A 25,374-nucleotide genomic window follows, 5' to 3' on the forward strand; every position below is an offset into this window, starting at 1 on the left:
GGGATATATTAGCATTTATCCCCCTTAGATAATTTTAAGTAAATTTATTTCTACCCTTTAAACCTATTATCTCACTTATTTCTTATAACTAGGTAAATTTTTTTTTCTTCTGCTTTTAAATATGAATCAATCAAGGCTCATAAATGTAAGGAACTCACCATTAAGTGGTGATCCTTGAGTAAGAAGCTAGATCCTGACAACAAATGCAGTTTTTCCCCAAGATATTAGACATGAAAATGAAAATATCAATGACAAAAGTGCCAGAATTTTGTGGACAATTCTTAATATATAAAACAATGAAGGTTGAATGTTCCTAATCCAATAATACAAACTTCAAAATGCTCTGAAGTTGTATATGATACTAAAATAATTTTGGATTTTGGAGTATTTTAGATTTCAGACTTTTGGTTTGGGGATGTTTACAGGGCAATATCTATGCCAGTATTCCAAAATCCCCCAAACTCGATAAAATATGAAAGAATTCTTGTCCCAGGCATTTTGGATAAGAGATACTCAATCTATACAACTGTTTCTTAAGTGATTATATAAATTACAAAAATGGCAATCTCTTACATCCTACCATCCTGTCTATATACCAAATGATATGCTGATCAATCTGGTAAACGAATTTTGACAGTGAAAAATTAAATACAGTAGATAGGTGAATAATAGATTAAGAGAAGAAAGGAAGGCAAGAAGTAAGGAAGGGAGGGAGGGAGAAAGAGAAGATTGGATATAGTTACTAGTGCTCATCATACAATGATCAATAATCACCTTATAATTTTAAAATATAATGAAGCCTTATTTTCAGATTTTATCTAATTCAAATATTAAATATTTTTATTTAACAAACCATGCTTTAAATCTACAAATGTCTCATTACTAGGACTGTATAACAGAATGCACAGAGCTTAGAAGCAAAAGACAATGGACTTTTTTTGTGAGTGTGAATCTTCAATTTGGATAAGGCTCAATGGAAACATTTAATCTCTGCTTTTTTTGCCATTAGCTGAGCTCACTCAAAGGCGAGGTGCTCTATGCATCTTAGGGTTTTAACTTGTGTCTGAGTACCAGCAGGGGACCTTGTTTTTCTCCATGTTGATCTCTATATGGGCTACTTTAGCCTTTCTCATAACACAGAGGCTGATAATCAAGGGAAAATATGCTGGGGGTGGGGATTTCTTTAAATGACCTAACACAGGAAGCCACACAGAGTCCCTGTCACCATAATCATAGGTCTGCCCATTCTTGAAGGGTAAAATTTTCACATTCAAGGAAATTCAGCCACAGGGAAGTAAAAGTTGCTTATAGAATGGTCAAAGGACTGCAACATATGCAAGATTTTTTTTATCAATTTCTTTCTTGGAAGAGAAATATACCATATTCCAAGCCATTCTTCCTAAGCCTTTGACAACTGGGAATATAACAGAATTCACTTAACATCTGTTGAGCACCTTCTACATGCCAGACTCTGTGGAAGGTGCCGACAATATATAAAACATAAGTCATACATAGCTTCTAGATTCTGAAATTTCAACTAAAAACCCCTATTAACCAAATAAGCAATAAACCATATGAAATACTTTTAACATAATTTTTATTCCTTTGTAGCAGAAATGAATTCCATATATTCCATTATACCAAGTTATTGAATCTGGTGTGGTAGATTGCTGATATCATAAGTGATGAAGAAATTCGGAACAAAATCATTTTATTGAAAAACACATATTTAGAAAATAAACTTGAGATTTTAAAAACATCTTAGGCAAAATAGAATCACTTTTTCTTCTGTGAGGAAGTTTGCCCAACACATACATTTATGGACCTAACCATCTGGGTTTGAATCTTGGTTTTTTTTTTTTTTTGTTGTTGTTGTTTTTAACCATCCAACAAGGTAGACTTTAGCAAATCACTAACCATCTGAATTTGTCCCTTCACCTAAAACTGAGCAATATCATCATTACTAATCAAAACTATTTCCAATAATTTTGTATATTTTAATATAGGGTTTAGCATATTTTCATGCTGTTATCTTGTTTTTCTTTTTTTTTTCCCCCTAACTCTAGAAATTCCCTGTTTTGGTGTTAATGTTAGTGACTGCTAGTTAAAATACATGTCATAAAAGCCAAATAATTTACATTTCTATTATAATGAGATTTCCAAAGTATTCCCTATTTTAAGAGCATAACTTTGTTAATTCCCCAATTATCCCAGTTGACAATTTCAAAGGAAGAAACTAAACTATAAACTTGTTAAATATTTAATTTTTGAGTAATATAAATAAGGTATACACCAAGACAGGGAAATAGGAAGACCTAGCACTTGACCCCCACTCTTGAATGCAAATGATCTAGATATGTCCCCTTCTTGTGTTATTCATGTTATGAGCGCAAGTCATGGTACTAAAGGCCCAAAGCATTGGGGTAATAATCTACAGTTAAGCTTTTTTCAGCTCTGTACAAATCTCCCCTTGGCTTGTGCATGGAACTTGGCAGCTCTTGTTTTAGAACTGTTCACATTTGGCTTACTACATTTCTCAGAAACGACATATGAACACTTTATCAGTTTATTCGATATTTTAAGATGCATATCAGCATTGTGTAATAGCACTTGACAGAGATAATAAATACTTCCCACTCCCCACTCCAGGTCCACTGACTCTTCTTTTGAGTATTCTGTAGAAGTGCATGAGAAGGCCAAATAGAGAAATTTTTAAGGATGGGACAGAAGAAAATGTGGACCGAAATAATCTACACTTGAACTATTTTAATTGGGGGGTGAAAATAGAGATTAAAAGATAGTGGCAAAGAATGTCAGGACCCAAACATGGGTTTAGCTGTCCATCGCAATTTTGACTCTCATGTGTCTACTGAAAGGGTTAGCAAGTCTGTTGGCTATAACATTACCAGCTGTTGCCTTCTTTCCCATCTCTCCTCCATGTGCTCAGAGCCCATCATAGTGTTAGCAAGCCCCATAAATCCTTCCAACCTTCTTTCATCCCAGGTCCTGAACACAGCATGTGTATCAAGCACCTATCCATTCACTTGCCTTCCTGGCCATGGTTCTGGCATGAGCACAGGTCCCCTTTATTTGTTTTCCCTTCAGTACTGCTCATTGGAAAATTCAGCTCTTTGCTCACATTTTGTTCTTGCCTTCTGTCTTGAGTAGCAGAGGAGATGCTCACTCCTATGGTAGGTCAGTATTCAGGTGCAAGATATATATATATATATATATATATATATATATATATATATATATATATATATATATATATCTTACACCTGTGGAAGACATCTCTTACACAGGGCAGTCTGTCTGTCTACCCATCCATCCATCCATCCTGTGAAAGCTCTTACACAGGTATCATCCAATCAGAAGTAAATTGCTCATTGCCCTAAAAATTAATGAAAGATCAGCAGAAAGTTTTAATCAAATTAGTGTTTATAAAATCTAATGACATAAATAAACAGTGTCTGGAAATGAAAGGTATAACTGTGGAAAGGAATTATTACATAGAAGGTTTTCAGAGTGCCTACAATTATAAATCATAGAAAGATGAAGAAGATTTCTAAAATATGTACAAAATCTTCCTGTTAACAGTTATTGCTATACAATTTGGATTTACTGTATAGAGGAAAGTAGATCATAGTTAGCAAAATATAATATTTAAGTTATTCAGTGATTAAAAAGGAAGACTCATAAGACTTTCATTTTAGAGAACATTGATTTATACCATTTATAAATTTGTCAGGATGACTAAGCTATTTTACATAAAGGCAAAGAGCAAGACTTGATTGGGAATAAGAGCGATAGACATGATGAGAAATTAGAGCATAAATGCATCTCAGGTTTTTATCAATTGGATTCTCACCTTATTAAGAGTTCATTTGTGTGCATAAATCCTATGTTTAATTATTATAGTCTATGTTTACTTATTATAGAGTTTTAGGTTTAGAATCACATATATATGAAAACCTTCTTAGTGACCTCACTAAATCGTTGATTTATTTTGTATGTATTGTACATTTACAGCACATTAACAGTCCAAATACAATTAAAAATAGAAAAGAGAAAAGTGTTTTTGCATGAATCTATGCATGATTTTCCTTCCTTAGTTTCTGGCATAGGTAAGCATTTATAAATAATCATCTTGATCATTACATTTGTTATAATTAAACAATGAAGTGCATCAGTAGTAGTAATCATGAGATAATCACATCCCTGGTGTAATTAGCAGGTATAGGACACAGCCAAGTATCTCTAATGCCTTGGAGTGTGATTATATTATGATGACTATACCCGGTAGGTTGCCTAATTTCCCTTGTAAAAATGTGTACTTTTTGGCAATGAGGTTGTTTTTAAAAATTAACTTCTCTCTTTCTGAAATATATATTAATAGGCATGCTTTGGAATTGTCACTAAAGTTTACATATAGTTCAGATTTCTTGAATTTTTTTTCTCTGCAATCCTTAGTCTGTTGCTAGACTATATCAACAGCAATATCTAATGCTGGAAAGTTACATAAAATGAACTAATAAGTCAGTATCTCATCTGAGTATTCAGAAATTTGCAATGATTAAAATTCAATAGGAAAAAAAAAAAACAAGAACATTTTTAGTATCTTAGCTACATCCTTCTGCTCCCCACACAGATAAGCATTACCTTGTTTTCAACATCTAAAATATTATATTGTTTTGATTTTTTTTCTTCCAAGTCACGTGGGCTGTATATCAGAAAAACAATATTAAATAGCACGGGTACATTTGTTGTTTTATGTTTTGCATGCAACTGATTCAGTCACTTTGTTTTTGATCAACTGATCAATTTAGATACATCTTGTTACTCCACTCTAAATAAAATCACTGTTTGGCTGATTTGACACAGCCTTTGTGTAACTTTAAGAGATGCACTCACAAGATTAAAGACTTATAGGATAAAATGGCATCACTGAAACTGAAGACAATGGTTTGTTTTGTAAGTTGTTATTTCTGTTCAGGGTTTCAGAGGGATGCTGACTCTAGTACTAAACATTAGCTTCCATCTGTTCTCCAGTGCAACAGCGACTATGTGCCTGTGTGTGGCTCCAATGGGGAGAGCTACCAGAATGAGTGTTACCTGCGGCAGGCTGCGTGCAAACAGCAGAGTGAGATACTTGTGGTGTCAGAAGGATCCTGTGCCACAGGTATGTATGTGACCCTCCCTGAGACCTTCTTATGGATTCTGAATCCAAAAATCATGTCTTGTGTTTCCTATTGTCTTCAAATAAATAATTCAGACTCCATATTAACTAGACAAGCCACTTATTCTTTGGTACAAAATATTGCACTATTCTTATTGTCTTTTTACATTTTAATCACTCTGAACAAAAAAGAAATTGCGTCATAAGAACATTGGCAGAATTAAATAATATGTTATTGAATAAGGTACTGATAGTTTAATATGTATAAGTGGAAATCTTGATTGACTGCTCAGGTACCAAATATGTAGAAATCTATCTATGCATGCATAAACTTTGTTTGTTTAGATAAATATAGCTATGTCCTGGAGGGCATCTTTGAAGGTTTAAGTTCTGAAGTTAATACCTAACATTAGCAGCTCAACAAAATGCTCTTCTTACCATTTAGCAGATTATATTGAAGAATGTATTGGTAGTAGATATAATTGATAATGACATCTGTCTTTTCTGACAGTTAACTTGGAATTTTATGAAGCTTTTTAGCTGTTATACCAAGGATGATATGAATAAAGGGGGAGAGTGACATCACATGCTCATTAGCTTTCCGTGTTTTCCTTTTGTGCAGTGGTTGTTAAAGCTTAACAGCATTACAGCAGAAAAAACAAGAGGGGTACAAGCCCAGCTTAACAAAACTATTCTTTAAAATCGAGCTGAGTCTTTAGGTTAGATTTTATCATTGGTACTTGTATTAAAGAAACTTCCGTGTCTTGTAAGAGTCATCCTTAATGGCAAATGGGGATCTTTCTGGAAAGTCATAATTTCTGAGAATTTGACTTATGTAAATTTATTGAGGAAAAATAATAATGATATAAAATGAACTTTTTTCAATGGTATAAATAGAAAATGGTTTTGAGATAGACCTATTTTATTGAAAATTTCCTCTGAGATAGCAGTTATTTCTGTTTAGCACATTAGGTTAAAGGATGTGTGTTTGGTGTCTGGGAAAGAGTGGAAAAGGAACAAGGAGAAAAGTCTCGTATTCCTTAGATTGTCTTCTGTCTATTGATTGTTAATGGTTAATAATATTCTGAGATGTACTCATGACCACCAAGGTTTCTCACACTGAACAGAAGAGAGTTGGTGCTATTTCTCACAGTGATATGCAGGCTTTTGGATTTGGTTTTGGTTGTTAAGTAGTCTTTTCTCCTAAATGATTCTAGGCCCCTATGCCTCTAGATGTGAATGCCCTTTCTGAATAAGCATCACGAGGCAGTGTGGACGGGTGCTTTGCTGTTTTTTATTGCTAGCGCACCCTTGGTCTTGAGTGAATAGTAACAAATAAAAGTGACAGCAATGCATAAGTTTCATGGGCTTCCCAAGTACAGTGGGGAGCGAAGGAGACACCCCTGTTGCTCTCATAATAGAGGTGGGAAAAACAGAAAGAAAGGCAAGAAGCAAACTAATTGTGTGAAAATTCAGTCAGCCATACTAAAGGAACAAAAAATGAAAAATAACAGTTTAGGCCAAATGGAATTAAAAAAAAAAAAAGAAAGAAAGAAAGAAACTTAGTCTTCCAGAAACCAGGAAAAGTATAGAAAAGTCCCAGAATATTGAGGAAAGGATTTGCTCCTCAAATGAGGCAATAGTCTAACAATAGACCAGAAATTAAGGTTGTGGCAAATTACATTTGTTAGCTAAGACCTGTCTTTCTGACTTGCCAGCCTCTTAGGAGTGCACACAATCACATTCTCCTGATTCATTCAAGTCTTTTCATTCTAGTCCCTGATGTGCTGGATGATACTATGGAAATAAACACTTAGCCAAGTTGAAAATGTAATCACAATTGAGTAAGCTGTCCTGAGCTCATTCACACACTTAGATTCCACAGGATTCAATTAGTAAGCTAGTTCTGCTGAATGCATTTTCCTCTGACTAGCAAATCAAAAATGTTTTTGATTTGAGAGATGAGGCAAATACCAAAATAATTTCAATTAAACAGGTTTAGCTGTAAATAAGTTGAAGATCAGAATCTTTTTATCTGAAAGAGTTTTACATGCTTTTTTCTTCATAGATTTTCCATTTTTTTATGACTGTTTGACACTGACTGAAAGTGGCAAATTGTGATCTTTAGGAATAATAAGGTCACAGAATATATAATTTTATGTTAATTTTATTTCATTGAACTTAGATATATATTTTTTTTGTCCACAAAATATTTTTTTTTCTACTGGGCAGTTTCCTCATGGTCTCACTGTCACTTTAACTTTTTGCCTTGTGGGAAATGCATTAACTAGGAGCCCAGATTCAGATCCAGTAACATAATATATTTTCATAGGTATTCTGTCATCCTCATAAGTCCTTAGTAGGCTGCTGATCTCTGGTTTGCCAAGATGACTCATCTTATAATTGAAAAAACATTAAAGTTTCCCCTATTTTCTAATGATGCCATGGACTGAATGGGTTCATTGTCCCAGTCTTTTCCTGTTTTTTCCCCCAGCTCTGTATCTGGAGTCAAATCAAACATGAAATGTCTTAAGGACCATGTCCCTTGAATATTTAGAAACATATATGGAAAACACAAGCCATAATACTACCGCCACTTTTTTTCTGAGTTCCCACAGCCACGTTTTTTAGAAAACCTATCAATGAATATGCAAGATGTTTATTCAACATATTATTATGTTCCAGACTGTGCTTAAACATTTAAAATAAGCTATTTTACAGTTAGTCTCAAAATAGTCCAATGAGATAGGTATCATTATGCCCATTAAATAGAACAATAGCTTAGGAAATCTAAATAACATTCCTATGTCATTCCTTGAGTGATGTTTAGAGCTGGGAACCCATAAGCTTTTGGGCATTTTCTCTTATGTGCATGTAAGTATAGAAGAATGGCTCATAATACATTGCCTGGATGTACACAAGTTTATGATTTTAATAGAAAATGACAAAGTATACATTCAACTTAAATATAGTAGATGTATTAGCACTATAATACTATAACTTGTGATTTCATTCCTGATAAATACAAATAATATGGAAATAAATTTCTAAATTAATTCAAATAAAGTCAATAAATTTTATCTGTGAAAGAATACTAAAAGGAAATTTAGCAAATATGGACTATTTGTGCAACTATTTATCCAAAAGGAATGATGTTGAGACTTATGATTATCAGTCCAGTTGGCAAGAATATTCTCCAATGATGGAGATGAATGCATTAGTTTTTCTTGATCTGTTATCATTATATTATGTAAACATGATTAAAGTATTTGTATGGTTCTATATTTACAAGAAATATTTTTATTATAAATTGATTTCACAAATTAGCTTGCCTTTAAGGAAAGATATATGTCATCACATTAGCAAATGTCTAATAAATCAACATTTTGATGTAATACAGTCTCAGAACCTGTGAATTTACTTAAAGTGAGTCTCCACTAAGTCTAACAATTTCACTGCTGCTCCTTCAGGGAAGTTTTAATGCTGTAACATGGAGGACTATTGGGGAGGCATGTGTTCTTCCATTTGTCAACTTTCTTTGGATTTTTCATTCACCATGATACTTTCTCTGTAGTGTCTCTCAATACTATGTCATGGAGGCAGACAAATAGAAGTTTTATTTCAATATAACTAAAACATCAAGTAAAAATTCATAGAAGTAACATTGGATATAAGTCTTGAATCCAGGTTGAGATTTCAATGTGGGATGATGGCACATCAGACAGAGGATTTCAATGTTAATCATACTCCTATTACTAACTGTACAAATACAAAATTCAATGTATTTAGAATGTGAAGAAGTTAGGATGCAGAGGGAAGGTGATGTCTACATGTGATAAGTAAAAGCAAGTGGAAACTCAGTGGTCTTGACTGAAACTAGAAAACTGGGTATTTCTGAGTTCTCAGACAACTTTGGTCAATTTTAGTCATGTGGAAGAGTGGGAAGAGAAGTAGAGAAAGAGAAATTCAGAAGGGGATGATTTTTTTTCTTCCAATATCACTTAATATATACCCAATTTTAAACCCAAAGATGCAAGTTAAGTTTATTCCTTTCTTTATTTCAAAAACAAAGTACAATTTAGTTGTAGATAAAAGTATCAACAATTGTGGTATTTGTTAAACATTATCAATTGTATAAAAATTTTATCTTTAAACGTTTTCTCTTTGGTCATGTGAAATTTGCAAGAATATAAGCCTTACCTATGAGTTTATTTACTATTTGTTTAGTTTTTAAACACTTAGTTTTTTGGACTGTTTAATTTTGAAAACTTATTGTTAAAGCCATTCATTTTTAATTTTTATGTTGCTAAAGTTTTCAAATTTAGCCTGATTAAAATAAAAATCTGAGGAATTTTGTACAGTTAAGTTTAGGAATTTTCCTAAAGGTGGATAATTTTTTTTCATAAACTTTAAGAACAAAAGTGACAGGAAACTAATTTTATGTATTATGTTAGTAGTAATTGACAAATAGGTGTGACTATACATTATCAGATTAATTATCAGTAATTTTCACAATGATATTACAGGTTTAGATTAAGAAAGTAAACTTGAACTTTGAAATGTCAAATTTTTAAATATTTTTTCCAGTTAATAAAAATTCTGTTTTTTTTGTTTGTTTGTTTGTTTTGTTTTCTCCTCCCAGATGCAGGATCAGGATCTGGAGATGGAGGTAGGATGTAGCTATTTTTCTATACTTAAAAACTCAAGTGGATATTATTATGGATATTTTCTTATGTATATTCTATTACAAATGTCTCAGATAAATTTACATTTTTTGTTTTAGGAAAAGAGAAAACAAAAATCATTCTCCTTGCTAAGAAAATGTATCTACCATGCAAATTAGTCTATTTGTCAATCATATACTATCTCCATTTCATCTTTTTTGTTCATTTACTTGTGTGTGAGTAAGCTGTCCTTGAGACAGACTCAGAATGTCAAAACTTCCTAAAAAAAATAAAGTTTTCATGCATATATGTGAGGACAAAAAGATTTCATGAGGAAATCATTTAATTTGCATTTTTAAAGTACATAACACTTAATAAAAAAATACGTAATACTTCCTTCAATGCCAATGTACTAATATTAACACACATATAATTTTCATATAGTCAATGTCTTAATTACCAAATTTGTAGTTTGAAATTAAAAGAACTTTCATTCATAATAGAAAAAAAATGTCAAACAAATTTAAATCAATGAAAGCAAGACATTATCTTTGCTTTATTGGTTACATGAAAATATAATTCTTTTCCATAAAAATATGATAAATATTTTTTTATTTAATTTTGCTTGTAGGAATATGTAAGAGAAAGGTAGAAAATTTAAAATTTGGATCTAATGTACTTAGAACCAAATGAAGATTCTAATGCTAACTCATTCTAAATGTCTCAAGTGCTTTTCCAAATGAAGGCCAGGTGAAATTCTACTTTTATGTGCATAAACCAAAACAAAAACCTAGATATAATTTCAAGATTAATAACAAACCATTAATAAAAATATAAATATCTCAAGGGCTTCTTAAATTTTGTAAAATAATTAAATGTATGATTTTGAGTTACGTCTTAAATGCATAGTTTGAAGAAGACTGTGGATTTAGGAAAAGCAGATTTTTAATGCACAGTTATTTAGTTTGAGAAACTTTGAAGATTTTTCAAGTTGCCTCATGTAACTTATTAGTAAAAGGCTTTACTAATTCAAATAAACTACACTTAGGGAACACAATTAGAGCAGCATATTGGAGCATATTCCCTGCCCCCATAAAGATTAAAACTGAACAGGAGTCAAGACTCAAGCATGGACTGCATTTCAGCATCACATGATATTGGACAGTCACTTGAGTTTTGGACAGTCTTTCTCTACTTCAAGAAATTAAGTTGACCCCCAGCCCCAGTCTGGTTGATTAATATGCTATTCTCAAGGAAGCTTCCTTAGAGGCTTTGAAAGGATGACCTTAGAGAACAAATTAAATATTAAAGAAAAAGAAAAGGAAAAAAAAAAAAAACATTTCCTCAAGTAGATGTTTCATCACTGGAATATTAAGAAATCATTTAATTTTTAAAATGTTGCTTTTGTAAGGAAGTAATTTTTATGCAGAATTCTGTATACCTTCAAGCCATTTAGTTTTATGTGTAGACTATCTAATTTGGCAGATATTGTGTTGAGATTGAACTGTTCCACTATTCCTCCAACAAGCCTTGTTCATTTTCTTGCATCTTAAAAAAAAATCCACAGAACACAGGATATCTTCTTTTCCTTCCTGTTAAATTGAGTCTTCTATCACAGCATGCATCATTTCTTATTGTTTTTAAATGATAGGATATAGTTTCTGTTTCAGATACTAGTTTTTAGTTTTTCTTTCACTGTTGTTAGTACATGCAAATGAAAGTGAAGTCGAATTTACTTTTCCTTGTTGCGTTTTATATTGAAATCTTTGGTTCATTATGTTGTCTTGTGATCTGAGTAAGGCTGAATTTTTCAGGAAATAATTTTAATCTCTTGAGTATGACATTTATAACTTACTTCATAATATATGGGTGATACGTCATGTGGAAACCACTTTTTTCTGTTTTCTTTTCCTTTTTATTTTTTCTATTCCTTTCGATTTTAGGTGATTTGTAGTAACTTAGAGTAAAAAAAGAAACATGAAAATTTCTTAAGATGTTTAGAAAAAACTAGAGCACAAAAACTATTTTATTCTGAGTTAAATCTTTTAAATAATCAGGATTCTGAAAATTTTAGTAATGTGTATTTATTCTTAGCTGAACAAACTTTTTAAAATTAGAGGTAAATGTTTTAATTTTTGACCGATTTGCTTTTTTTTTTCCCCCTAATCTACATGTGACTGTGCTCTGGAATACTAATGGTTTTAATTTTATTTAAAATATTTATTACAAGATGCCAAAAGTCTTAATAGCTACAATTAAAGTGGTATACAAAAGTACAATTTACATAACTTTTGAGTTGTACATAAAATATAGTTGAGCTGGGCATGGTGGCACATGCCTGTAATCCCACCGGCTCCAAAGACTAACGCATGAGGATCTTGAGTTCAAAGTTAGCCTCAAGCAATATTGAGGCACTAAACAACTCAGTGAGACCCTGTCTCTAAATAAAATACCAAAAAAAGAGGGGGGCTGGGAATGTGGCTCAGTGGTTGAGTGCCCCTGATTTCAATCCCTGGTGTGTGTATACACACACACACACACACATGCGCGCGCACACACACACATGTATGTATATATATATATATATATATATATATATATATATATATATATATCCTACTGTACAGATACTATACTGGCTCAGTATTTTAATATAGTGCCTACAACCAAGTCATCAGAGTGTCCAGAATCAGTTTCTTTTGAATTACCCTGGAGTGATTAAATAACCTATGCTTGTTTGGCTAATCTCAATTATAGCTAGAATTTTTTCTAAGTGGTTGGTGCCTATAGAATATATTCTCAGTACTATGTTTAGTTAATAATTAGGTCATCTTTGCAAGCATTTTGGAAGATTAGTGGTCATTTTTCCAATTTCTTATTTTAACAAAAAGTTAACATAGTTCCGAAATAGAGTGCATTGATCCAAATAGTGAAGTGAACAAATTTACTTGGAAAACATTTTTATGTGTGACTAGCATAAATCATATTATTAAGCATCCAAATTCTGAAATTATTTTAAAATACATCAATTTTTACTTTTTTGATTGTACTATATTTTTAAATGAGTAAATATTGTGGTAGTAATGAAAATTAGACTTGATTATTTTTTAAATAACTTAAGCCTAGACTTTGTGCACAAGTGCATATCTGACATTTATTGCATTTGAGGGAACATTTTAATTGCAAATAAAAGGGATATAAAGGTTTCATAAAATTTATGTTAACTTGTTTGGATGCATTTTATAGGAGTTTAAAAATCTTTAACTATTGATCTGTTCGTTCAGATGAAATTTTCAACTGGTTAACTTTATTAGTATACATGTGTACTGTGTCTCTGACATGATCTACAGATGTGCATTCATTCATAAGGGCAATTTGCAGAGTAATAAGAAGAAAACACTGCATACAAATATTAAGGGTAGCTTTTCTCATTTCAGAGTCTATGCTCTTCTCCTGGTGTTTCAGAAAACTTGTAATATAAGAAATAATTTTGCATTATTAGTTTTCAACATAAGACTTACAGTTTATGGAATTCTGTTTTCGAAGAAAAATATTTGGTCAAAAAAGCATCTACTTCAGGTATCTTTTTTGGATATGCTCATGCTTTAAAAGATAAATCAGGATAAACTATAATTAATTGTAAAATGTTCTATTGGAAGGTAAAATTTCAACCAAATTCCAAAGAATTTTAGAAAGTGATTGAACAAAAAGGATTAGTGTTCCAAGTGCTTGTATATATGGAGATTTAATGTTGTAAATAAGAAATCGGGTGTGTAGGAGGGATAATAATCTCTTATCTACCCACAGACTTCCTTAAGCAACAAATACTGCAGGAAGAAAAAGTATTAAAGATGCCTCCTCTCAAAATCCAACGATATGTGGGTGGTTTAAGGATTGTTTTTAACCCATGTTTTTCAGTCATATTTTAAAGGCAAAGTTATGACTGTTTTCCATTATTTCTCTTTTTTCAAACCCAATTCTGGATTGCTTAGGTTTTTGCTAGATACATAAAAATTAAAAGTAAGTCCAGTAAGATGAAAACTATATTTTAACTATTAAAGTTATTATAAACATACTATCTTGCCATACATAAGACAGGATCCCAATTAAATTTTACTAACATAGGGGATGTTATAATAATGATTATAAAAATAAAATGTATTTAAGACACAGGATAGATCCAATGGATATAGTTTTATTTCATGAGGTACAAGAGAGCACGGGTGTGTAGGAGGAATATGACCACTTATGTGGTTGTACAAGTCTAATAGATTGATGTCAACAAGTAACAAGTCAAATTATTCTATTTATAAATAAAGTCTCATTTTCATATGAGTATCCATGTAATTTTTATCATAGATAACCTTTGTTAGAAAACCAGTTGACATATTATTTTTAATTACTGAAAAAAAATCTTTACAAATAATCTTTATATTACATAAATATCCATAATTAAAACATTTATAAACACTAGACATATAACAAGAAAAGATGACCTTGCAACAAATCATCAATCTTTCTGATAATGTGGATTGCTAAAGACTGACAGATTTGTAAGAAGTTTCAGAATTTAGAAATCATTTTTTTAAAAAAATATCTTTCCTTCTAATATGGGCTTGATAATATTCAGGAATTTAGTTGACTTGAACAAGTATAATATAACCTGGGTCCTGTGGCAAGATTCCTGGAACTGCAATGATAAAGATTATCACAGTTTTCTACACTCAGGGAGATTACATATAAATTCTCTCCCCAGCACACAGTGGGAAAATTATGATTCTAATTATGAGAAGGAAAATAACCCCCTACAGAAAAAAAATGTTAAATACACTGTAAATAACAAGGAACTAAATATTCATCCCATAAAATAACTTTACATAAAAATAAGTAATTTTTTTCTTCTCTATTGCTGCACTCATTCCTTGTCCTGACCGGAGTTTGTACCTTCCCCACTTTATGTCACAGTCAGACACTAGCAAACACCACAAGCCTCACCATATCCCCCACCCAACCACCCACTGGGCTCACACTACAGCCAAAGCATGACAGATGTCAATTGTATAAAGTTCAGCTGTAATGCTGATCAAGAAAGAAATTCCACCAAGCATGCAGGGTCTGAGAGTCTTCCAAGGCGATCCATAAGAGGTAGAAAGTAGAAACTCCTCTTGCTGTGCTAAACCTGAGAGCTGCTGTTCTTTTGCCTGAAGATGAGCTTATGGCTATCTGAACCTCAACTGAAATCTTATCTCAGCTTTTCATAAGTTGGAATCTATCTTGCTTTCTCTTTACTTCAAAGAGAAACAATACCAAAATGGAGTAATAACAGAAGTAGAATGAATGAGGAACATGTAATGGATATTCATGTTGGAAAAATATAAGAAGCAAAGAAAAGGAGGGAGACAAAGTGAGAATGATGGAAAGTGAAAAGGGAAGAGAAGGGAACTTTATTATTAGCTTGGCTGTATGGTAGTGTATTTCACACATGAATACCATTTTACAAATAAGAATGTTTTTCTCCCTCCAATAGAGCAGTAATAGTTTTCTGAATTTCTAGAGGTTGTTTGGGAAAGTGAAATGGATGCTACAAATTTTTGTCTGAGTTGTCCATATGTGTTTTTAAAAATAATATATAGAGGTAGAAATTTAGTCATTATGTGTAGTGTGATAGAAATGGCTTTGGATGATGAATTCAGAGATTCACATTCTAGATTTTTTAATTGACTTTAAGGATACCTAATAGAGTTTTAGTCTCCAATTCCTTGGGTGATTCGTTTATTTTATCAATTAAACAGAATAGTATTTACTTACAGGAAAGATGATCATAATAAACGAATGCAAGAAACTTTGAACTTCAAAAAATTAAAGATGAAATGATAAGAATTCATTTTTTTTTTGCATTTTATTCCCATTTACTCTAAGAATATAATTTCTATGAACAGTTTAATTAGAGTTGAATATTTAATTAGTAATTTTAAGCCACGATTTAAAATATTGATGCTAGGATAATAATAGCTGTATGAATTCAATACAGTTTTTAGTATTTAAAGGAGACATCTAGCTTTGAAACCTTGAAGAAAAGTAAAATCACCTTTTTTGTATACACTGTGGAACATAAATGTATCCAAAGAAACTTAAATTACAGAAGATAGATAAGAAAGAAGGAATAATGTTAAACATTTGAAAACAATAAATAATAATTCTTAAAACTACAGCAGCAGGCATATTGTCCCAACGGGAAACCAATGAAGACAATGTGGGAGAGATTTATGGTATGGGTTCGATTCTGTGTATTATAAGGAAGAATTTCTCATAGGGCTATAAGCATGGCAAAGTATTTCTAGGTGGACCTGAGACTTTTAGAAAGAGATTCCTTTAAAATAGAAGGAAAGATCATACTACAGTCCTGTTCAATATTAGAATATAAATTATGGGCTGGGGATGTGGCTCAAGTGGTAGCGCGCTCGCCTGGCATGCGTGCGGCCCTGGTTCGATCCTCAGCACCACATACAAACAAAGATGCTGTATCCGCCGATAACTAAAAAAAATTTAAAAAAAATTATCTCTCTCTCTCTCTTTAAAAAAATAGAATATGAATTAAGTAAATCTGTAACCATGTATAATTATGTTTAAAAGGCCCTATGATTTATTAAATGTTGGAAGGATAACTAATAGTTAATACCTAATTTATTTAATCACAACAGTAGCCCTTGAATAAAGATTAGAAAGGATGAGTATCTTACCTACAGTCCCAATGGCAAATATGGTAACTAACATGACCCTGAAATTTCAGGAAGGAAGGAAACTGTCTTCAAAGTTATCGTGCCTCTTGTAGTAGCTGTTCACAATGACTACACCAGACCTCAGATTCTGTGGTTTATATAAATTGTACTTTCTACCAAGAATCCTATGAAAAAAAAAACAATTTAAATGCCTTCTTCTTATACCTTTCCCGCTCTCAATTTTACTTCTAAAATCATCTGTTCTATTCAGTGCAGTATTAAACCCTGTGGGCCTGTGTTATTATCTGTTATTTAAGTTAATCATTCATCTCAGTTCATAGCATATAATGATTGCCATCTCCTGTCTTCTGTTATTCCCCTATCCCTTTCTCCCTATCCCTAATCCCCTTCTTCTGCTATAAGTATTACTCTAAGGTATTTAATATATTTTACATTTGTGATTAAAAAAAAAAAATAGAAGTCAGTCATGATGTTGCACACCTGAACCACAGCTAACTGTAAGTTGGGCAGGAGAATTGCTTAAGTCCAGAAAATCGATGTCAGCCTGGGCAAAGCAGCAGGACCCTGTCACACACTCACACGCATGCACACATGTGTGTTTGTGTAGACATGTAACAAATGAGTAGTTATAGGAGGCAGTAGTTCAAAGCACAGTCTCTGGAGCTCTCAATTCTATGGATTTCAGTCCTGGATTACCATTTAATTAGCCAAGTGACCCCAGAAAGGTTATTTCACTTTCTTCATTTGTGACTGTGTCAGGATTTACAAGGAAGTACTTTGAGATTTGTGTTATGTGAAGTTTACTGATGGTTGCGCTTAGGAATTACATTTGTGGATTAGGAAGAGAAGAATTTTTATTGGTGCAGATTTTAAACAGCCAGATCACAACTGATATGGAGTTCTCAAGATGGATGGTCCTTATGAGTTCTGCTCAATTGGGATGATGGGGCTGGGCCTTATATCCCCCATTTATCACCAATACTGTGGGCAACACACAAAAGGGAGTGTGTCTCAGGCCAGATGGCTCTCTTCAGCTACGGACTTGACCTGAAGAGGCATTCAACTGTGAGCAGAGTGCAACACTCCTAGTAGCTATGGAGAGAGAAATGTGGATATGAAATCAAGGCCTCCAGTAAGACCCATAAAATACAAAACAGACAAAAGAAAATCCCTGCCTTTATTGAGCTTCTTCCTTATGAAAGGATACAAATAGTAAACTCAAAAACAAAGAATATAGACTCGCAGATGGTAACAAGTGTTATGAAGTAGGAAAATAGTGGGATAAGGGAAGGGAGGGGTGCCAGTGTTTGGGGAGTGATCAGGAAAGTTGGGAGAAAGATAAAAAGGGGGAGAGGGAACAAACCCTGAAATAAATGAGGGACATTCTAGCAGAGAGATCTATAGATGCCGAACCTCTGAAGTGGGTGCATGTTTGAGATATTCCAAGAAGATCAAAGATGTTAATTGGACTAAAGTGGGTAAGAAGTTGCTTGGTTGAAGATGAGGAAAGAGAGGGAAAGTGATCTTTCAGACTCTCTCACAGGGAATGGCTCTTCCTTTGAGTGAGCTGGGAGCCTTTCTAACTGGGTAGCCTGTACCCCAAAAGGGTAGGTTTTTAACCAGAAGGTATGAGCTACCTGGGAAAATAAAATGTCTGAAATAATCAGTAAGAAGTAAAGACAAAGACAAAAATTAGATATAAAAAGAGGAGAGTCTGATGGGTCTTCCAGTCCTGATGGGAGCTGGAACTGACCCACTGAAAAAGGCCCTCACTCTTTATTTAAGGAGGAGTACATCAAAGGCAGGGATAAGGTTTCAGCTAGTGGAGTCTTGGTTCCATGCTTGCTTCTTGGTGTGGCAGGGGTCTTGCAGTAAAAAGGTTGATTGACATTTGACAAGCTACACCCATCTCTGGGAGGTTATGCTTGAACTTGAGCAATGCACTAGAACAGGGCGCCATGTGAATAGGACGTTCTCAAACCAGTGGGTTCCGACTGGAAGTTTCCAAAACTGGGCTTCTGTGCCTAAAGGCTTCAACATCGCTCAGTTTACACATGGGTCATGGATGGCTCCTGGCACCCTTATGAAAGTCTGGAGCACAGAGGTATGTTGGGATGGGACTGGTGATCTTGAAGATCACCTTGGCTGCCGTTTTGATGATGCACTATGCAGAAACTGGGAGGAAGTGAGGAGACATCTACAATTAAGAGAAAAACATAAAGTTTCTGTTCTCAGATTGTCATCGAGTTTCGGGAGTTTGTGGCATATTCTCTAGTAGACTCCCTGTGTGTATGTTAGATACACCAGCCAGTCAGCTACTCACATTAGCAATGTTGTCTGTGAGTCTTTATTGAATAAATATCCTAGATGTTGCTGTAGTTAAATCCACAATTATATCTCTTAAGGTATTTTTGTACTGGAGGTTTTATAAAATACACTTCTCTTTATTGGATACTTTCAAGCAAGCAGAAAATTTCTGTTGTTTTTAGACTGTGTTTAATGCATAAGAATGCCTAGGCATGCAGCAGTGCATGCCAAATTGCATTGAATTGGTTTCAAATTCGGATTTGAAAATATAGCTTTTTTACTGAATTAAATGTAAATAAATACATATTGTCGTGTATGATTTCCAATGTGTACTTAACAAAGAGCAATTTCATATTCTCTGGTAAATTACACACTTGTTATAGCTTGGGGATTTTAAGAAAATCCAGGAATAAATAGAAAACAATATGTTTAAATAATGTGAGCATCCTAGCTCAATGAGTTAAACCAAAAGAATTATTCTAGTGCCTGTCAGTTAGTGAACTGGTTCTGAAAAATCTTTTAATTGTGTATTTGGTGTGGATCCTTCTCTGAGAAGAATAAAAAGGGGATTTGCTGGATTTTAAATAAGGTTGGTCTGATACTTTCAACAACCTGTTCTGCAGATGGATCACTTAAACTGGATCCATTCCTAATTAAATAGTATTTCTTATAAAATTATCTTTCCTTCCTCCCATTTTCTCTCATTTTCCAGGTGTGTTCTCATTCTTTTTCCTATGGTTTGGCTAATAGGGTACTGTTCTCTCAGTATTTTCTCTTGGTGAAGTCCACAGACCCCCCCCACCCCGCCCGCCAAAAAAAAAAAAAAAAAAAAAAAGATCATGGTAGTAGAGTCAGTTAGAGAGGGAACTCGTCTCTATAATTTCATCTACACAAAATGGTGTACTCTGCATATGTTTGGTCCTGGCTGCGCTAAGAGATTTTACATGCTCTTGTAAGCATTTAGATAGATCAGGAATTATTCCAGATGAACTGACTGTCCTCTCCAGAGACCTTGACACTAACAGAAAAACATGACCTTTGGCACATAGAATTTCTGACGCAATGATCTAAGTGGCAGTGGTGGCAACGTGGTGAAAGGACATGTAGAGTTATATAGGGCCGTCTTTTCTGGTCCTCTCAGGCCTCCGTAATGTAGTTTGAGAGCTAATCCTTAAGGAATGGAGAGTTTTACAATGCTAGGGATTTTGTTCAGTTACTCAAAAGACAACCATAATAGCAGCTTGAATGTGGTTATCTTTGAAAGTAGGTGTTATTTTTAAATATAATTAAAGAGAAACACAGCTGGCAGTTTAAAGAAAAGAATTAGTAGTAGAGTTATTTTACTGCATCTTAAATAGTGGGATGATATTAAATGGCTATATTCTGGAAACTCATGCTCACATTACCTTTGAAGTCCAGGCTGTCCAACCATATCCAGGCGTTGATTCAGGAAACTCCCATGGGTTTTCACGAAGAAAACTCCCTTATGCTGAGATCTGCTTTGAAACAGAATGTGGCATAGTTATAAAGCAAGTTGAATCCTATAAATTAGCACACTTTGTGGATTTTGTATTGTGAATGGTTCTTAGATCTTTATCTTCAGACCCTCCACAATCTCTTATTTCAGCCTCTTGACATTTCTTGTGTATGGCTTTAGGAAAAACAGCCTCTTAAAAGGTCTGCTTGCTTCTGGTCTTGTAATCCTAAAATTTTTGTATTTGCACAGCCAGAATTGTTTATGTAAAATACTTATCTAAGCATGCCACCCCTTGGCTTGTAACCCTCAAATGGCTATTAACCTTAGGATAAAAGTTGGTTTTCCCTAGGAGATATAATGACCTCTGGAATTGATTCAGTTCCTGCCTCTTCATCCTCATCATGCATCTTCTACACCTCAGACCTGACACTCAGGTACACTCTTGTATAGAGAGTAGATCATTGAGAAAAACCATCAGTTGATTTCATACCTCAATGCTTTGTTAATGCTCTTCCCTCTTCCTGAAATTCTTCTCATGTGTTTGTTTAAAAATTGTTCATCTTTCAAGACTAAATTGGTAATCATGTTCTTCAGGATGATTTTTTTTTCAATCCCTTGATTGAGCTAAATATCTCTCATAAATTTTTCTTGTACACTATTAATTTGATTCATGGAAATAATCTGTGTGCATATGTGCCTGGGACTAATTAGTATTATTACTTGTATATCACAATACAAGATCTGCTGTATGTAGGAGTTCATTAAATATTTGCTTAGCTGAACAATGCATTAACACTAAAAACAACAAAAAAAGTGTACCTAAATTTCCAAATGTTCCCATTCATGTTTGCATGTTGTAGTTTCAATTATTTGAAATTCTAACATAAGATTGAATATGTGAAGGTTTTACTATACTAAAGTAACTATAAATGTGTTTTAACTTAGTGAAAGAGGACTGAAAAGCAACAACAATAAAAATGTAAGAATATGATCCATTCCACTAAAAATAAGGCAAGATGATACCCACAAACCTAAGTCAGCCTCAAAAATAAGCACCATTTTTCATATTCAGGATCTAAAAGATGTCAAGAAAACCCAAGAGAAGCCTTGCAAAAAATCCATTGCAAGCTTTGCCTGAGAGCTATTTTTTTTCTACATTCACTTTATTTTTGAAGTATATAGCATCTGATATCAATATATCAATTTGTTCATTTGTGATCTACTCTACTATCCTAAAAGTGGTGTGCAGAGAAAAAATTTGAAGTTATTTTAGGATTCTAGTTAGTTTGCAGGTAATTGAGGTAATTTTATCCTATGTGAATACTTTATTTCACACCCAAATTACTTATTAAAACACCAAATGGCTTTGGCCAAAGAATAGAATCATTTGGAAATCCATTTGATGCCTTCATTTAATTTGACATTGAACCAGAGTGTGTGGAGGGACCCTATCATTTCTGGGTTTTTAGGGAATTACAATGATTATGCCACATAAATTCGCTTCATCCACCAAATAATATAACTTGAAAAGTGAAACACTCATATTACTTCCTCACATCCAGAAAGACTCTTACCGCAATTTAGTGACATGAAAGAATAGAACTCTCTGAGCTTCAGCTTTAACTTAAGAAATATTGCAAACCTGGAGAGAGGAGGAAAATGGCACCTTCCCATGATGTCTTGGAAATTCTAGAGCAAGTGAGTTTAAAGTCACACCACTCTCACAAGACTAAAAAGGAAGACTACAAGTAAAGATTCAACCAGCAGAGCTTCATAGAAGTGGACCTTCCGTAGAGTAGATGCTTGATGAATATTATTAAATTAAGGGATGAATGAAGGAACTGGGAAGAGCAGTGATGTCAGTTACAAAGAATGAAATTAATTTATGCATACATGAAAACAGAGACCGTTGTTCTACTTCCCCATAATTGGTAATAGGACCCTCAACTTAGAATGGGAGTAGAAAATATTATTATAGACATTAACTCTTGAGAAATCTGCAAAGTGAGTCTATTTCTTCAGCCAAGCTCAAATCGGACCCCTTGCCCCTTCCTCATGCTCTTCTAGCTCATCTATTTTCCCCCACAAATGATTCTGGAACAGCGTTGCAATGCTGCACTCAGATACAAAAGACAGTTGTGGAGGATAAAAAGGAGACTTTGGATGAAAAAAAGAGAGAACAGCCTGGTGAGAGAAAGAAAGACTGTCCAATGTTAAATGTCAGAAGGAGGGGAAAGCACCGATGTTCAACATGATGTAGAAGAATTTCAGTGCTCAAGTTGGAACAAAAGAGGTGGAATTTTAAGTAGCTTCAGATTTGTGTATGCCATATTGATTTTATGCATTCCAACTCTAAGCTAAATTTCTTTTCATATTAACACATATAGTATATACTTATATAATGTATTTCTCTCTTGATTATTTCTATACCTGCCACACATATGCTTTAAGAAGGAAAAAATAAATGTGTTCCAGATGTAGGTTTTCTTCCCAACTCCAGCATACACACATTTTTCTCACCCATCGGAAATAGCATTTAATGCTGCTAGTGGATACTTGATTGCAAAAATGTTTCTCCTGCCAGATAAGATGAAGGTTGAAATCACTGTTCATTCTGCTGATGGAGAAATCTAGACAACCTTTCTGTACTCTAGCACTCCTAAAAATGTACCCTGTGGAACTTGAAGGCCTCAAGATGCTGTTCTGCCATGGTGTACACAGATAAATGAGGTTGAGAAATGTAGCATATTTTGACTTTTTTTTTTGAAGAGTTATATACAAGCAACTAGTTGCAATATGCCTGAAATTTTTCCAGTTTTAGCACTGAAAGTCCTACTTTTAAGAAACTTTAATCCTGGAAAAGGCATGATTGTTCACCTAAGTCATAAGCAGGACTGAAAAGTCTTGCTGTAAAAGCATACTAAATTTTGTTTACCCAGCATTTTTAAAGGACACCTGAATAAGAAGCACTTTTCTTGAATGATGATATTAAAAATCAAAGAAATTAGCAAACTATCCTGTGCACTTTTTGAACACTCTGTCCGGACTCCATGCGTTTGTCTCCTGGCCTCTGGATCATCAGAGGTCTCTCTCTATTGCCCTGCATTGCAGGTAGGGCACATGGAGACTGGGGAGTGGTCTCCTCTAAGTAGATTTGTTACTTAAATTTTAGATTGAAGGTAATTAGAACCTCAAGCCTAAAGCTTAAAATAATTTCTGTATGGAAATTATTTTCATGATTTTGACAAAATTTTTCTTTCTCAATCTCTTTCACAAATGGTTACCTGTGTTAATGCAAATCTTTTGGGGAATTTCTATAGAAAGGTAATCTGTTGTGAGGAAAGTTTTTGAAAGGTCTATATTCCAAATTTTTTTCATTTGCTATTGTGTATTTCTTTTTTTAATTTTTTACTTTGCTTTGATTAGTTATACATGGCAGTAAAATGCATTTATGTACTTTGACATACATAGATAGGATATAATTTTTCATTTTCCTGAGTGTACATGTTGCAGAATCATATTGGTGATGTAGTCACATATATACATACAGTAGTGATGTCTGTTCCATGATACCATCTTTCCTATCCCCACATCCCATCCCCTCCCCTCCCACCACTTTCCTCTACCTAATCTAAGGTAATGCTATTCGTCCCTAGTCCCCCCTGCCTTATTGTAAATTAGCATTCTTATATTAGAGAAAACATTCAGTTTTTGATTTTGTGGGACTGGATTATTTCGCTTAGCATGATATTCTCTAACTCCAGCTATTTACTGGCAAATACCATAAGTTCACTCTTCTTTAAAGCTGAGTAATATTCCATTGAGTATATATACCACATTTTCTTTTTCCATTCATCTATTGAGTCTTGAGTACATGTTGGACAGTGTGTGTAAGCTTCAAAGGAGGAAGTGGTCATGAGCTTTGAGTTTGTCCTCATACAGACACAGGTATTTAAGCCATTCTCTTCCAGCCCCTCTCTTTAGGGAAAATACCCAAAGGAAGAGAGTAAAACAGTTAGATAAGATGCACAGAGTGGAATACAAAACAATTTCAATGTCTGGGAAAGGGGGGAAAATCAGATTTGAAACCACTTAGTTCCATTTAAACTTAAATTGGTTTATTTTTTAAATTTTTTAATCACCATTTAAAACCTCCATCAGTTGGACCCATCTACACATCCCACTGTATCACAAACAAGGGACAGGTGTCTCCCATCGCCAGCAAAACAACCACAAATGACAAAACCCATTTCAGTGAACGCCAAACAATTGGCCTAATGGATTTATGAAAGGGACTCTTTTGTACTGAATAGTCTTCCAAAAATGCATTTGTTTCAGCCAATACTTACATTTTTCTAAACTCAAAGATATTTTTCTAACTTTTCTTAAGTAGTTTTCAGCTCTAAATAGCTAAGAATTATAAAGCACTGTTTCTGACATTTCTAGCACACAGTACCTACTAATAATGCTGAGAGAGCATTCCTTTGGATAAAATCTCTAATTTTTGTACCTCTGGGACAAGACTACAAGAAAGTAAAATACAATAGTTGCCTACTACTCCCTGAGGTTATTGCGGGAGGAAAGAGAGTAGATGGAAAAGTGCTTCAAATAGTATGTTAATTTTAGGTGTGTTGCTTTCAAATTAGACAATTATAAAAACTCATCACTGCCTCTCTCTCTCTCTCTCTCTCTCTCTGTGTGTGTGTGTGTGTGTGTGTGTGTGTGTGTGAAGGAAGTCCACACAGTTTTCATTGTCTTTATTAAGAAATTAATGAGGATCTGCTATGTATCAAGTCTTTTATAGCCATGTATTAAATATTCTTCAGGAAAAAAAATGTATCATGTTCATGTTCCCATGAAGAAAAGAGAAACAAAAATTGTCACTTGTATAACAAGAATTAGTGACATGTAGTATTAGTGACAAAGCCAGGTTTTAGACCCATGCTCTTGAGACTCCAAAATTTCCCTCTTTTTTTTTCCTGTTTCATGTGCCATCTAGCATGTGTT

General features: G+C 33.6%; 1 protein-coding gene across 1 annotated transcript in view; it reads left to right on the forward strand.

Moving 5' to 3' along the window:
* Nucleotides 1-25,374, forward strand: part of Tmeff2 (transmembrane protein with EGF like and two follistatin like domains 2) — a 240,566-nt gene that overhangs the window by 5,418 nt on the left and 209,774 nt on the right. Inside the window, exons 3-4 of the mRNA XM_027925008.2 lie at nt 5,053-5,182; nt 9,822-9,848. Coding sequence (XP_027780809.1) covers nt 5,053-5,182; nt 9,822-9,848 — 157 coding nt within the window. The remainder of the gene's footprint in view (nt 1-5,052; nt 5,183-9,821; nt 9,849-25,374) is intronic.

This window comes from Marmota flaviventris, chromosome 11 (genome assembly GCF_047511675.1).
Source record: "Marmota flaviventris isolate mMarFla1 chromosome 11, mMarFla1.hap1, whole genome shotgun sequence".
NCBI classification, from domain to species: Eukaryota; Metazoa; Chordata; class Mammalia; order Rodentia; family Sciuridae; genus Marmota; species Marmota flaviventris.